This window comes from Schistocerca piceifrons, chromosome X (genome assembly GCF_021461385.2).
Source record: "Schistocerca piceifrons isolate TAMUIC-IGC-003096 chromosome X, iqSchPice1.1, whole genome shotgun sequence".
Taxonomy (NCBI): domain Eukaryota; kingdom Metazoa; phylum Arthropoda; class Insecta; order Orthoptera; family Acrididae; genus Schistocerca; species Schistocerca piceifrons.
The window spans coordinates 786,174,739-786,190,036 of NC_060149.1; the positions used below are offsets into that span (position 1 = coordinate 786,174,739).

The following is a 15,298-nucleotide window of genomic DNA, read 5'->3' on the forward strand; positions in this document are numbered from 1 at the left end:
CAAGGAGAACTAATACTGTGGTGTGGCAAACATCTGAATCATTTCAACAACTATATGGAGTAGTACTACTTATGTGTACCCAACTATGGTGAACAAAGAGTGTTCTTTTATCACATGTAGTTTTATTTTTCAGCTAATTGCTCCATTGGGGGAAAAAAGATCCCAACAGTACATGTACAACTGAGATAATCAATACTGATAACACAACACTTTTTTTAAAAGCAAGCATAAAATTTAGCTTCCAAGTGAAAATGTATGCACATTTCATTGTATGTTTGTTTATATTATAAGTCAAATGGGAAACAGGAAAAGCCATACCTGTAATAGGTTCCAAACCAGTTGAGAGGAACATATAACTGTATAATGTATGATGCAAACAGCACATAATCTCCAACTGTGAGGCCTTGCTTTGCAACAACCATGTGGACACACAACAATGATCCAGCCAAGAGTCCACCACATATTATAATGTTCTGAAGAGTGTTCAGGATATTCAAAGTTATCAATGATTTCCATTCTTCACCCTAAACAGAGGTACCAAATAGTAACTGATCACTTCTTATTATAAATACAGTGTTGTTTGTACAAAGCAAAGAATTTTAATAGTACACTTATTTATGAGCACAGACCCAGAAACAGTACAATGTGGTAAGATCTGATTCTATGGCAGGGAAGTAACTAAGTCTAGTACATATCTACACAACAGATACAAATCCTTCATCAGCTATACCAGGCTGTTTGAATGCTTATAGCTTTTAGGCAGTGTTGCACATCTGTTATGAAACTACCAGGCTGTTACCCCATTCCTGTACCTCAAAACTTTTGTAGAACGAAAACAAGTTACACAATTTACAGATAAATGGTATACTGAACTCTCCTCTGCAATATAGGATACCATATTACTGCTTTTGTCTACATGAGCTGGGCAATATGTGGAGGTATCACATGTCAACAAAATATGTTTTCTGATTACTTTCATTAGGTAACAGCTCAACATGGAATTTATTGTTACTCCAATTGGATTGATGTATAGTCACTTGTGATGTCTTAATAAATCTGCTCACCTTGGTCATCACTGACACTGCCTAGAAAAAAAAAATCAAAATGACTGTTCAAATAGTGAATAGTAATGCCATCAAACAGTTTAACTTCTTTAACGTTATCTGTGTGTTGGCTACAACAGAAATATAATGTGGATTCTTTTTGTTGCTCAAGAACTTAGTAACAACTCTCTTGAATATACTCCAATCTGTCTCTTAGTCACAGTTATTTTTAATTCAAAGTTTGAATCAGACGTAATTTTTTCAAATGCCAGATTCAACAAACACGATGTGGGATCGTTATTGTTTCATTTGTGTAAGTTGCAAATGAAACTTATCACGGAGATACATGAATCATTCTCTACTTCTAGTTAAGGTTTTCATAAGGTATATCATTAAGCTCAATTTAATGTGTAAAGATGACAATAACATTTATTTGGGGGTAAAAGGGGATCATGCATAATATAACGAAAGAAGGGCTGAGTGAAACACAAGCTAACCAGTGCAACCATCATCACAAAAATTTCAACTTTTCTATTAGGATATAGCACACTGGCCTATGTACTGGGCACATAAAAAATACAAAATATGAATGGAGAACACTTTCAATGTCTCGGTTTCACCTTCTTGTAAACAACACTTCTCGTATCATATCAGTTGTCTTGAAAGCATATTATTTAAATTTTATATTTATTTCCTTACTGTGTTTCTGTTCCCTAGATCTGAAATAAAAATGGAACAAAACCAATGAGGTTCATTGGAAATAAATGCCATGAGCAATCTGCGAAAGCTCACCTTGACAGTAATGGACATCTCTATTGGTAAGTGCTTTTGAACTACACAGCCAAGGACTCTCAGTTTCTTGTTCTAAATGCGGGGTTACTTTTTACTGTTCTTGTGCATGCACACCAATTGAAGTGGCAGTTTTACCAAACACAGACGCAATCCTCAATGAAAGAAAAATGTGCAACAATATAATAGCAGATGGCTGCTAACATACTGTGACACATTTTGCAACATTATTTCCCTGAGTCTGTGTGTTTAATGTCTTGTCATAACTGATGAGGCACAGTACCTGATAACCTCAAAAAGACGACTAAGTGCAAGAGACACAGAACAACACATATTCAAACACCATATAAAATATTTATTTACGTATTTGCACTTGACAATGGGAAAAATTCTCAAGAAGCATCATGTTAAGCATGAAAAAAATACGTAACTAGTGCATATTTCATTATTTAAATAGTAAACGACAGCTGCAGGCTTTCAAAAACATCTATTATGACACATGAAATTGAGTCAAATGTTCCTACTTCCCACACAGTTATCAGTTATAGTTACATCAGCAGTTTTTATTAGATAATACACCTCCATTAGATAATAAACAATTCCATGACAAGTCTTTTGATGCCTGTTATGTACATATATCATACATAAAGTGCAAGGTGGTATCCTATACATAACTTTTAGAGCTTAAAACGTTATTTCCCATATTTCACATTTTCCTGCATTTTACGCCATTTTTTGAAGATCCTTGAAAAGTGTAAAAGCAGGGTTTCACTGTATCTCCTGGTCTGGATGGAATCCCAGTTCAGTTTTAGAGAGTATTCTTTGGCACTGGCCTCTTACCTAACTTGCAATTTATCGCAAATAGTGCAAAGTCCCAAGAGACTGGAAAAAAGCAGAGATTATTCCTGTATATAAGAAGCGTAAAAAGATAGATCCACAAAATTGCAGACAGATATCTTCAACATCAGTTTACTGTAGAAACCTCAACTATATTCTCAGTTTGAATATAGTAAATTTCCTTGAGACAGAAAACCTGCTATCCACAATTCTGCATGGATTTACAACGCATCACTTGTGTAAAACTCGAGCTTCCTCTTTTTTCACACGATTTGCTGTGAACCATGGATGAACGGTAACATTCAGGTCCTATATTACTAGATTGCCAGAGATCATTCAAGACAGTGCCCCACTGTAGACTTAACAGTGGTCCAAGCATATAGAGTAGGTTTCCACATATGCAAATTGTTCCATGTTTTAATCAGTAATACTACCCAATAGGTTGTCCTGGACAGCAAGTGTTCATGAGAGATTAAGATACTGTCAGGAGTGTCTCAGGGAGCATGACAGGACTAGTCTTGGTCTCTATATACATATGTGATCCGATTGACAGGATGAGCAGCAATCAACAACTGTTTGCTAATGATGCTGTACTTTATGGGGGAAGTACTGTCACCGCAGTGACCGTAGGAGGCTACAGGGTGACTTTGACAGAGTTTTTGTTTGGTATGATAAATGACAACTGGCCCTAAATTTAGAAAAATGTAAGTTAAAATAGACAAGTAGAAAAAACTATCCTGTAATGTTCGGATGCCGTACTGCTTGACAGTCACAGAAATGAAATATCTAAGGATAATTTTGCAAAGCTATATGAAATAGAATGAGCAAATAAGGTCGTTAGTAGAGAAGGAAAACTGTAGACTTCTGTTTATTGAGAGAATTTTAGGACAGTGTAGCTCTTTTATAAATTGCATATAGAACACTAATGTGGCCCATTCTTGAGTAATGCTGGAGTGTTTGGGATCCCCACCAGGTCAGATTAAAGGAAGACAGCACAGAAATTCATATGCATACCACTAGATTTGTTACTGCCAGGTTCAATCAAGTAACAATCACAGAGACACTTCCTGAACTCAAATGGAAATCCCTGGAGGGAAGATGACACTCTTTGCATGAAACACTATTGAGAAAATTTAGATAATGGCATTTGCAGCAGACTGCAGAATGATTCTGCTGACGCCAAGATATATTTCACGTAAGGACTGCGAAGGCATAAGAGGATTCAGGGCTTGTAGAGCGACGAATGGAACAGGAAACTGAATGACTGATAGTGGTAAAAGGTACCCTCTGCCATACACCATATGGTGGCTTGTGGAGTACGTATGTAGAGGCAGATGTAGGTTAAGGGCCGACTTTATAACTTGCGATGCTGTGCCAACTGCAACACTATTAAATTATTCAGTGTTAATAAGTGTACTGTACTGGTACAAGGTGCCCTCGTGAGGGCAGGGCAGGGCAGAGCAGAGCAGCAGCAGCAGCAGCAGCAGCAGCGATTGACCAATCACTATAGGTAAGGATTTCTTCCTTACCTCCACACGTAGGACCTCCAGACAAGGGCAGAAGTAGCGGAGACAAGTCGTGGCTGCCAAACCATGCAACCATGTAACTTTGTCTCACAATGTAGTGTTAAATACACCGTCCACTTTTACCAACTATGTCCTTTTATTTTCAATGTCACTTCCTTTGCAGTGAGTGTATGCATTCATCTGGACTGTGGAAAGTGTGAGGCAGCGCAGAATTACCGTGTTTTGTGCCTGCCTACATTTTGATCCTCTGGGTGCAAATAACACTATTTGAAAGTGTTCCAGCACAAACATTATGTGCTTCGATTTGTATGTACCGCAAGCAATCAGTATAAGGCTACTGTGGCTGTATGTGAGTCTCAGACTAGCCAGCATTAAGAATTTCTCCCACGCATCAACAGTGAGGTATGCCTGCAGTAGAGCTCTCCAGACTACAGATTCCACAAGAAGTGTTTTGAAGTGCATCTCAAGCCAGCAGACATCTCTTCATCCTCACAGTTCCGACACCATGACAAGTGAGCAGCATTGTCTGTCGCCAATGCTGCCAGCAGCTGCAGCCCAGTGAGCACACCAAAGGTATCGCACCTTGCTCTGTAATCAATCTCGCTCTATTTCCTTAATCTATCATCTCCCATACTAACATCCTTAATCATGGATTCTGTCGAGAAACGAAGTTTAATTAAGAAAAGAACAGTGATAAAGTCACAAGCGACTAGACTCTCCACATTTGTAAACCTCTTTCAAGCAGGATCAAATCTCAATGACATTAGAGTACAGCAGTCACTATTAAATATAAGAAAAGAAGAATACAACATCCAAACTCAGTGAGATATTAACAATCTGGAAGAACCTCACCATAAAGACACAGCATCATTTGAAGACTTACGCTTACATATAGCATCAACGACAACGCCATTACTCTAGTCAAATGCTGTCTGACCACCTCATTCTGCAAGTTCATGCAATGAACATGCAATAAAGCTCCCAGCAATTTCACTGCCAAAATTCAATGGTAGTGCTGCAGATTTTGTGCATTTTTTTCAGTATCTTTAAGGCACTAGTTATTAACAATAAGGCCTTAACTTACGTCCAACAATATTATTACTTGTCGACATGTGTCTCTGGTGAACCTCTTAAGCTGACTGAAAACTCACGAGTTACAGAAAGTAACTTTAAGATTGCATGTGATCTCATAGTTCAAAGGTATAACAATCCAAAGTTAATTTTGATTGACGGGCAAAGAAACTGCTGAATCCATCCACCGCCAAAACTGAATCTGCTAATGACTTATTGATGTTAATCAACCATCTGATGGGAAATCCAAACGCAACTGACGTCATGCAGGTTGGCATTCCACTCCACGAACTGTTACTATTGCAAGATTTGCTGCAACATTAGTGCAAATCAGGAAACAGTAGGATTTTTAAAATAGCGGACATCACATTTCCTTGTCTGAAAAGTCTGGTAACATTTCTAGGAACTAGCTGTCAGAAATTAGAAATTATTCATTTAGACAAAATCCTGCATCAGTCCCACCAGCCAGCCATGGAGCATACTAACATTGCACAAGAGCACAGTTCTCGAGAAAGATTTCTTGGCACCGTTCTCAGTTGCAAATTCTTTAATTCAGTGCACAAACTAAGTCTGTGTCCCAAGTTCAAAGAGAGCGATATTGCAAGAAGACTAGACTTTTGAACACACAAAAGCTGCTTCAACTGTACAGGCACAAATCGTAGGTAGAAGGTATGTCATAATGGCAGCTGCCACATTTGTAACAAGCACCACAGTATGCTACTGCGTAAGGAACAAGAGAGTCACAGTGCCAATAAAAAGCAAGAAGTGGGTATACCATCACAGCAAACATAAAGCAGTGTGAAAGGAAACCACCAGCATGCAGAAGTACTGTTATCAGCTGCCATTGTAAACAATGCCAACAAGAAAGGTAAAGTATACCAATGCCAAGCACTTCTTGACAGTGCCTCACAAATGATCTTTAAGTCTAGGAGTTTAAAAGATTGGATGGGACTACAGCCCAACCAGCATCCAATTCCAATAAGTGGTGTCAGCAATGTTCAAACCATAGAACTGTCACACACTTGCAAGGTGTACATTTCCTCAAGAGTAGCTGACTACCACACACATGCTATATGTGCATTACTGTCATGCATAACAGGGCCACTCCCAACAACATCCTTTGAAACCTCTACCTAACAACTTCCTAAGCACGTAACGCTAGCAAATCCATCATCATTCAATGGAACTGGTAAGATTGATCTTCTGCTTGGAGCATCAAACTTTTTTTGAAGTACTGAAATCTGGTCAGCTAAAGAGAGAGAACCAACCAACTTTATGGGAGAGTGTTTGGTTGGATTGTGTCAGGAAAGATACCGCCACTCACTCACATGTAACACACAAAGCATACTGTTGTGCCTCACATGCAACGACCACTCTAACAGGTCAAACAGTATGGTAACAAAAAGAAATTAAGTCTTGTTTCTATGTACATGGAAAAAGAGTGATCAAGGGTGGAGTATTTTGTGAAATCAATCCAGAGGAAACTTAACTACAGGAGAACTTCACACAGCAGAAAATGCATTCCATTTGTTTGATACAACAGCAAGACTATTACAAGAAGATTGAAGAACTACAGAATGGTCAAACAATCCCAAAGGAAAGCAAACTGCACTCACTTCATCCCTTTCTGGACAAAGAACAAGGTGTTAAGGGTGGGTGGCAGACTGGAACAGTCAGAGGCTTCTTACAGTCAGAAGCACCCCGTGATTCTTCTTCCTGAGCGCCACATACCTAAATTAATAGTCAGCTAAAATATCTTCATTTGTTACACACAAGACCTCACCACCTGTTAGCAAGCCTCAGACGAAGGTACTGATACCCTACAGAAGATACGTAACCAGGCAAGTCAACTGCCTTCACTGCTATAACTCAGAGGCAACCACAGCAATCCTGCTCATGTGACAACTTCCTTCAGTCAGAGTAGAACAAAGCAGACTTTCCCTTAGTTGTGGCATTGACTGTGGAGGGTCAATATACGTCAGAAATGGTGGAAAGAGGAGCATAACTATGGCAAAGGTCTACAAAGTGTTGTTCATTTGCATCTCTAACAAAGGCAGTATATTTTTGAGCTTTTCACTGGTCTACCCTTTCAAGTTATATACCGTATTTACTCGAATCTAAGCCGCACTTTTTTCCGGTTTTTGTAATCCAAAAAACCACCTGCGGCTTAGAATCGAGTGCAAAGCCAGCGAAAATTCTGAAAAAAGTTGATGGGTGCCGCCACAACTTACTTCTGCCCTCAAATACATGTAGCGCTACACAGGCATGCTTTGTAGGCACAAAGATAAATACTGGCGCCAAAACCTCTGCGTCAGTAAAAAAAAAAAAAAAAGGTGGAAGACGAGCTATTTTCTCCGCCCCGAGTTTCAACCACGGCATTTTCATACATTATCCAACGAAGTAAATACAAATTCCGCATGGTTCATCTTCGAACGTAGCAGCATTTCAATGTACTACGAAAATCCGACTGGAAAACCTGTTTGGGATGTTTGTCAATATGGCCAACTCGTTCTGAATTTTTTTCCTATCTGTGAGAAGAGATGGTTGCTATAATAGGAACTTTTATAAATTGTGAATCACATGCAGTATTCTCATCACCATAAGAATAATACGCAAATAAACATTTTGCCATGTATTGTTTCATGTTTGCTGCTATCTCATTTAAATCTGGTCTGCCTAATAAACTACGAAACTAGAGTGAGACAACAGCAAAAGCGGAAGAATATACATATCATGTCATGTTTATATTCGTATTATTCTTATGCTTAATAGTGATACAGTCAGAAATGAAGCACGGCAATTGACTAGATTTTTAAATGTAAGATGACTCTAATTTCTGTGTAGAATGTAATGTACTAAAGAGGCGCCTGCAAAGATTTTCAAACGGAGAAAAATTTTCGCTAAACTCTCATTCAGAACATCTTCTATCATACACAGTCTATTATTTGGTTCTTTTTTTTAAAAAAAAAAAAAAAAGCGGCGGTAGCGTGCACAAAAGCAAGCTATGCTGCGAGCGGCGACAGGCCGTAAACACACACTATCAGAATGCGACAAACAATGCACGACACAGTACAGTAACGCATTTTCAGCTTAGAGTGACGTAAACACCTTTAACAAAGAAAACTGCACTTATCAGATCAAAGAAAAATAAGCTATCAATTCAAACCAGACAAAGCACGTGGAAAAGGAAGGGTACCCGTATAAATACGGACGGAGAGCCTGACGCATAGCAATGGCTACCTGGTAAAGCTTAACGGCTAACTTACGACTCGAACCAAACTACTGTAGCTGTATCGTCATTCATTCGACCTAAATTGTGTCTCATATTACAATGGACCAACTTTGTTTCGATTTGGAGATGCGGCCTATAATTTTTCTCTCCCCTTGAATTTCGAGTCTCAAATTTCAGGTGCGGCTTCGATTCGGGAAAAATATTTTTTCCTTGATTTCGAGTCTCATTTTTTAGGTGCGGCTTAGATTCGAGTAAATACGGTATGTTAAGCTCGTCACCAGTCAGTCCTTTCAAGTTTCCACTGCTGCTCTTCAATGATTTATTTCACAATGAAGTGTATGTACAAACACGTATAGTGACAATGGGAGTACATTCGTGGCAGCAAGGAATGAGCTGCATGAACTGCACAAACTGTTCAGCTTTCAGTTTCAAGCAACACAAATCCAAAACTATCCACCATAGAATGCGATAAAGTCGCATTTCATTCCACCTCAGGTACTGCATTTTGGTACACTGCAGGAAGCAAGTATGAATTCCAGCAAGACACATTTAAAGAGGGCTGTGGGAAAACAAGCATTGGTATTTGATGAATTATACACAATTCTAACACAAATTGAAGCGTGTCTGAATCCCCAACCCACTACACAGCTCCCTGATAAACCAGATGAATTTTCATGCCTTACTCCAGGTCATTTTCTAATAGGTGAACCCTGACAACAGTCTAAGAACCAGGATTTCTTTCAGAGCCATCATCTAAACCGGGGAGTCACAACCAAAGACCATCTACAGCCAGGTCATTGGTTCTCCTGCAGGAAGACAATCTGCCAAACCTTGTGTGGTGGTCTGGGATCACTGCTTGCACATACTCTGATCCCAATCGATTGATGGAAGTTGTTTCAGTGCTCTATCAATGGGAACCTACAAATGACCACTGTAAAAGATATGTGTTGTTCCTCCAGAAACATAGACTCTAGAGCTCAAAACTATTCATTTACTAACTGAATTTGTGTTACTTTGTGAGCAGTGGACATAATTTCTTCAGACATTTTAAGTCCTTATTTGTTGGGCCTAACTTGGCTTGTTTATGATTATTCATATTTGTGTAATTTATATAAATTAGGTGGGCAGAATGTTCTGCATCAGTGCAAGGTGCTCTCACAAGGGTGCAGCATTGACCAGACACTACAATTTCTACCTGGCCTTCCACACAAGGGAATGGCTGTATGAGGGCAGAAGTAGGGGAGATGGGTCTTGACCACCACATCACACAGATGTACCTGTAACTGTGTCACACAATGGAGTGTTAAATATACAGCCCACTTCCACCAACTATGTACTTTTATTTTCAACAGCCTTTCCTTTGCAATGAGTGTATGCATTTGTCTGGACTGTGGAAAGAGCAAGTCAGCACAGAATTACTACACATTTTGCAGCTGCCTACAATAAGAAACCCTACGAGAGGAAGTTGCTTACATACAGGGGAAATGTCAGTCTTCAGAGGCAACCTGTGGACCTTTATCTGAATCTTCACACAGCTGACAAACTGCAATTAAGAATAATTGTACACTGGATCTGAAGAGGACCTGTAACAAAGGTCAAAACTGTTAATCGGAAAAGCCGTACAAAGTAACCCAGGCAGTATTTATCTTTCTTCATTACATTCTCTCTCTATTACAACTCAATACATACAACTTTTTCTTACTCTTTGCGTGTATTGTGCATCAGTAAAACAACAAAGAGTAACTACTATTATCTTCTTTGATATCCACAAGTGAATGCTGTTGTGAAAGTCAAACAACAAGAAGAATCTTAAAGTAATTATTTGTGGACAGCCAAAGATATACATTCAAACTGCCCTACAGCACTTTTAAAGGATCAATTTCTAGTGATCAGACATAGTTTATTTGTTAGGCCAGATATGCAGACATTACTGTGTGAATTAAAAATGGTGCAAACTGTTTAATCTATAGTTTCTTTTTCACACCTCTAAATGAAAGTTAAGATTCTTTTCAATGTAATTTTGCAACAGCTATTTCATTTCAACACACAATTAGCCTGACTTCATTGTATGTTTACCCGCATAAGATCTACTGTAGGCATTTTTGTTCTACAGCCCACTCTTCTGCAATCAGCCACATTAATCTTACATTTATTCAATGTATCCACGTGAACTAAATAAAGCTATATGTGACTGTTTAGCAAGAGTCTGTCACACAAAACATTGGACACAAAACACTAACACAGATTGGTGGAGGTTCCTTCTGTCATCCTTTTGTTTATAAACAGCATTCTTAAACATACTTTAATTGCCATTTCCTAGGTCTGAGTATTTTATTTATTTATTATTCTGGTAGGGGTGGGGCGGGGAGGGGGGGGGGTGTATTTGGACTATCCTAGCAGATGGTGGGTGACTGTTAGCTGCTCAGCTTTTACATTATTCTGTAGATGATTGGTCTGCATTTCAATTGCCATTTCAGCATATGAGGACTCTGCTAGCTCACCAGATACTACAAGTAACTTTATCACATGCACGTTCAACAGGATTTTATTTCTGACATCTGCTACGTAGCAAAAATTAGCTCATTATGAATGCTGGATCATCCCATACTCTTTTTTTTTTATCTGAAAGTGACTTAATTTTGTGAACTGCACCTGATGATACAGCTAAAATGCTGTGAAAGGATTATGCCTTAAATAAGGGTGTTAACAGTAAAGCGATCTACCAAAATGATGTATCTAGATAGTGGCTGCCCTGACTTCCAAGTCCGTCGCTGGGCCATAATCTTTGCTTCCAGGGCAGCATTAGCTTCAGTGCCAGTTGTCAGTAGCACACTACACAGAAGTTTGTTCAAAAGAGCATTTTCATCCTGAACCTTTCTTCTTACTGCTACAGTAATATTGTCAAAGGAATGCTGTGCAGTTACACAACATAAAATCTTCACATTTCATATCCTATATGTATCTAGGTTGTGTTGGCCACATCCAGGTGGGTGTCCAAACATGTAGTATTACAATCTGATACACTTTGGAGTGTCGTTTTCTCTACAGTGACATTCTTTCAATGTATTCCAAATTAGAGGCTTAAGGAATGCAACCTATCAAAAAGTCTGCGTCTTCTTGATGTTTGCAACTGTCTTAAACTAAGACATTGCACGATGCGTAGTAGTAGTAGTAGTAGTAGTATGTTCAAATTCCTTTTCAGCACTGTCCCTTCATATCTGACAGTGAATGAGCATCTGATTACATTCTACTTTTTGATCGTAGCCTGTACTCCCTACTATTGTGCACTTGGTAATTGTTCCTACACTCTAACCTCACCCTGTTGATTCCCTCAATGCTTACAAATACAGAGAATGTATTCCAAGTCTCACTGAAAGTGCTACCTCTGTTATAGAACAAAGGGCTTCTGATGATCTGAACAGTATTCCTCATCAGGTTAATGATTAAGTTGAAATTACTTGTAGCAGCTCTGTGGGCTTAAATACTGATAGTTAAGTTTTTGACAAGTATTATTGCTTGTATAGGGCACTTTTAGTCACACTTATTATTTTGTTCACCTTTATCTGCTTCCTTTCCTCAATTCTTTTATAAGTTATGAAAATCACATCATTCATCCTGAAAGACATCTAAATATGTGAGCAAGTCTTCAGTTTTACAGGAAATATGCAGATAACGTCGAATCTGAGAATAAAACAGTGACCCTGTAGATGTGTGTATGCTGTAATGCAATGCCAGAGTTCCTAAGTGGGAACAATGTACAATGTGTGTCAAATACTGCAGAGGCTGGCACCATCAAGGTCCCTGTTGGGGTGTTCAGACCAATGTTCCGGTTGGGAACAGCTTTCCTAATGGTTACTATCTAGTTGCTAATGAAAAACATATATGGAACAATGTTTGAGGCTGAACTGCATGTGAGGTAAATCTCTGTCTATAGTACCCCAGTACTCACCTGGTAATGCAAGATTGCCTTTTTGAAGCAGTCTACTTCATAGCTCTCTGCTCCATAATACTTCACAGTTTCAAAATTGAGCAAAGAATCTACACTTCTGGCTTTCTGAGCATTATCTGCCAAATTCATACTGCGTTGGAATTTTGTGCGCCATTCTGTTACGAACACAGTGCTGACTGAAAGGAAAACATCAAAACACTTACATAAGTATCTCACAAAACTATAGCATCACTAAACTGAACAAAATCTGTATCAAATAACTGACCTTTTTCATTACACTATTTGTCCTAGTAAACCGTGTGTGTGTGTGTGTGTGTGTGTGTGTGTGTGTGTGTGTGTGTGTGTGTGTGTGTAAGCAAGGAAGGGGGAAGGGGGAAGGTGGCAGGGGGTAGGGGGTAGAGAATGGGGGATGGGGGTAGGTGTGGGGGTGGAGGTGTGGGAGGTGGCAGCAGCTTACAATTGCACTTGCTCTGTCCCAATCTCACCAACATTCACCCTACTGTAGGACAGTAAGATACTGTAAATTTGGTCAATAGTTCTAAAATTTTCCTTTGAAACATGAATCATACAAGGAGGCTTAAATAACAACACAAGGATGTGTGACTGATCACGTACAAAAACATGAATTAGTCACCCCCTCCCCCCTTACTAACACATCAAAAACTCTTCCCTAATTATTTCAAAGCTACTCAGACATTTCACAAAGAATAAGGGGTAGATCCTCAGGTATTTTAGCTGATGCCCTCTTGTCTGACTATAAAACAAAGTCAACAAATATGTGGTGCATTTAGATCCATACATCACAGGCACAGCACATTGGAGAGTCCTCTTGCTGGAGCATGAAGACTTGCTTCATACGACTGGCTGTGTCCTATGCATACACATCTCATCTGTTGGACTACAATGAGTTACGCCATAGCTATGTTGTCAACTTTACCAACTGCAGCTTACTGTGTTTCACTTCCAGCCATTTTTCTTCCCATCTACAAGGTGACAGTATGTAGGGGGATGGCATACAACACTATCTGATTATCAATGTATACTTTCTTCGCTGCTATGTCTGCTAATTCATTTCCCACATACCCCAGCACCCAGCAGAATGATGCCTTTGTAGGTCGAGAAAGGTGTCGTGAAAATTCTGGATTACATCATCTTCTGGATACTAGCACGAAAGCACAGGATGGCACTCAGGATGTCACAAAAGATCAGGAATTTTAGTCCAAATTTATCTCATCTGCTTCAGTGCCCTTGAAACGGTGTGTACTTCTGCATCACCACACACAGTAAATTCTTTAGGTAGTCATATCTTGACAACAATGTCAGCCAATAATGACCCCTACCCTTCTACACACACACACACACACACACACACACACACACACACACACACACACACACAGTTTTCACAATTCATGTTACACTCAGATGTTGTAGAGCAAAGTCAGTAGTTCAAGTTTTACATAGGAACCAATGTCCAGAAACAGTTACTTTTCACATTACAAGGAAAATGAAATACTCAATAGCACACTAGATGTTTCTTACGCAGTTCACCAGTTATGGTAGCCCACATTCACAAATGGTATGACAATGCGATGTCACGTGATGTCTCCATTTCCAACTACCTCATTTTTGTGCTTCCAGGTGACACTTCAGTTGACAATACAGTGACTAGTACTGCAGTAACAGGATGACTTAGTACATGTTCGCAGAGTACACAGATATGTTGTTAATTTATGGTGAAACTCTCCATAATAGAAGAGACTTGACATTTGTACCACAAGTACTTTGCAAGTCATGTGACTCCATCTCATCCCATATTTGCCAAAGTAGAACAACAGCTACGGGAAAGTGGGAAATTCACTAATGACAGATCAAACTGTGGTGTTCAAATAAGACGGCACATTGTTGTATTGGAAGAGGACATGCTTTACTGAGTTGAAGAGAGCCCATTGACAAGTACTCAAGCCATTGCATGTGTCTTGCATGGGTCTCACTTGTCTGTCTGGCATGTTCTGCATCAAAACTCCAGCCACATACCACTCAAAGGTACACTACCGCTCATTAATTTCGATACACCCTGGTATTTCAGATTTACAATACAAATCAAACGTTATTTCTCACAAAATATGATTATATTAACTTCCACTTATATAATAAATCACAATCATTACATTTTACTTTCATCAAAGTATCCTCCTTCGGATTTAATGACTGCCTCACAAACTCGAGGCATGCAGTTGATCAGTTTTTGTAGGTATCGTGAATCTACGGTTCCACACATCCTTAACAATATTCCAGAGATGTTCCCTGATATGTCTGTCCACTTCATCCCCCACCATTTCAATGGGATTACAATTGTGGCTTTGGGATGGCGATACCATATCAGTCAGTACTTTCTGTTTTTCTTTGATGCAGTGTAGTTCATACAGTAGGCCGACCAATGTTTTGGGTCATTATCCTGTTACAACGTGAACCCTTTCCCTATTAAGTGCAATCCACTTCGTACTGCATGATACTGAAGTATGCTGTGGTACTGCTTCTGATCCATATATCCTATTTTTACAATGTCGTCAACTCTATCTCTGGCAAAACATCCCCAAACCATAATAGAACCTCCACCGTGTTTAACTGTAGGTAGAACACACTGCTGGGCTGCCCTTTCTCCTACAGATAGGCGAACAAATATTCTCCTTATGGTTCCAAAAACCTCTAACTTTGATTCATCGGGGAGTCCACTCTTTCGATGTCCAATTACGGTGTTTTCTAGCCCATTCAAGTCACTTCTGTTTATTTATGGGCCTTAGAAGTGGCTTTCTTGCTGTGACACATTCTCTCAAGCCGGCTTCAATCG

General features: G+C 39.3%; 1 protein-coding gene across 4 annotated transcripts in view; it reads right to left on the bottom strand.

Moving 5' to 3' along the window:
* The window catches only part of LOC124722091 (ATP-binding cassette sub-family B member 6), a 132,309-nt gene that overhangs the window by 72,300 nt on the left and 44,711 nt on the right, over window positions 1-15,298 (bottom strand). For all 4 annotated transcript variants that reach the window (XM_047247290.1, XM_047247287.1, XM_047247289.1 and 1 more), the window contains exons 8-9: window positions 12,448-12,623; window positions 319-524 (exon numbers count right to left, since the gene is read on the bottom strand). In XM_047247290.1, coding sequence (XP_047103246.1) covers window positions 319-524; window positions 12,448-12,623 — 382 coding nt within the window. The remainder of the gene's footprint in view (window positions 1-318; window positions 525-12,447; window positions 12,624-15,298) is intronic.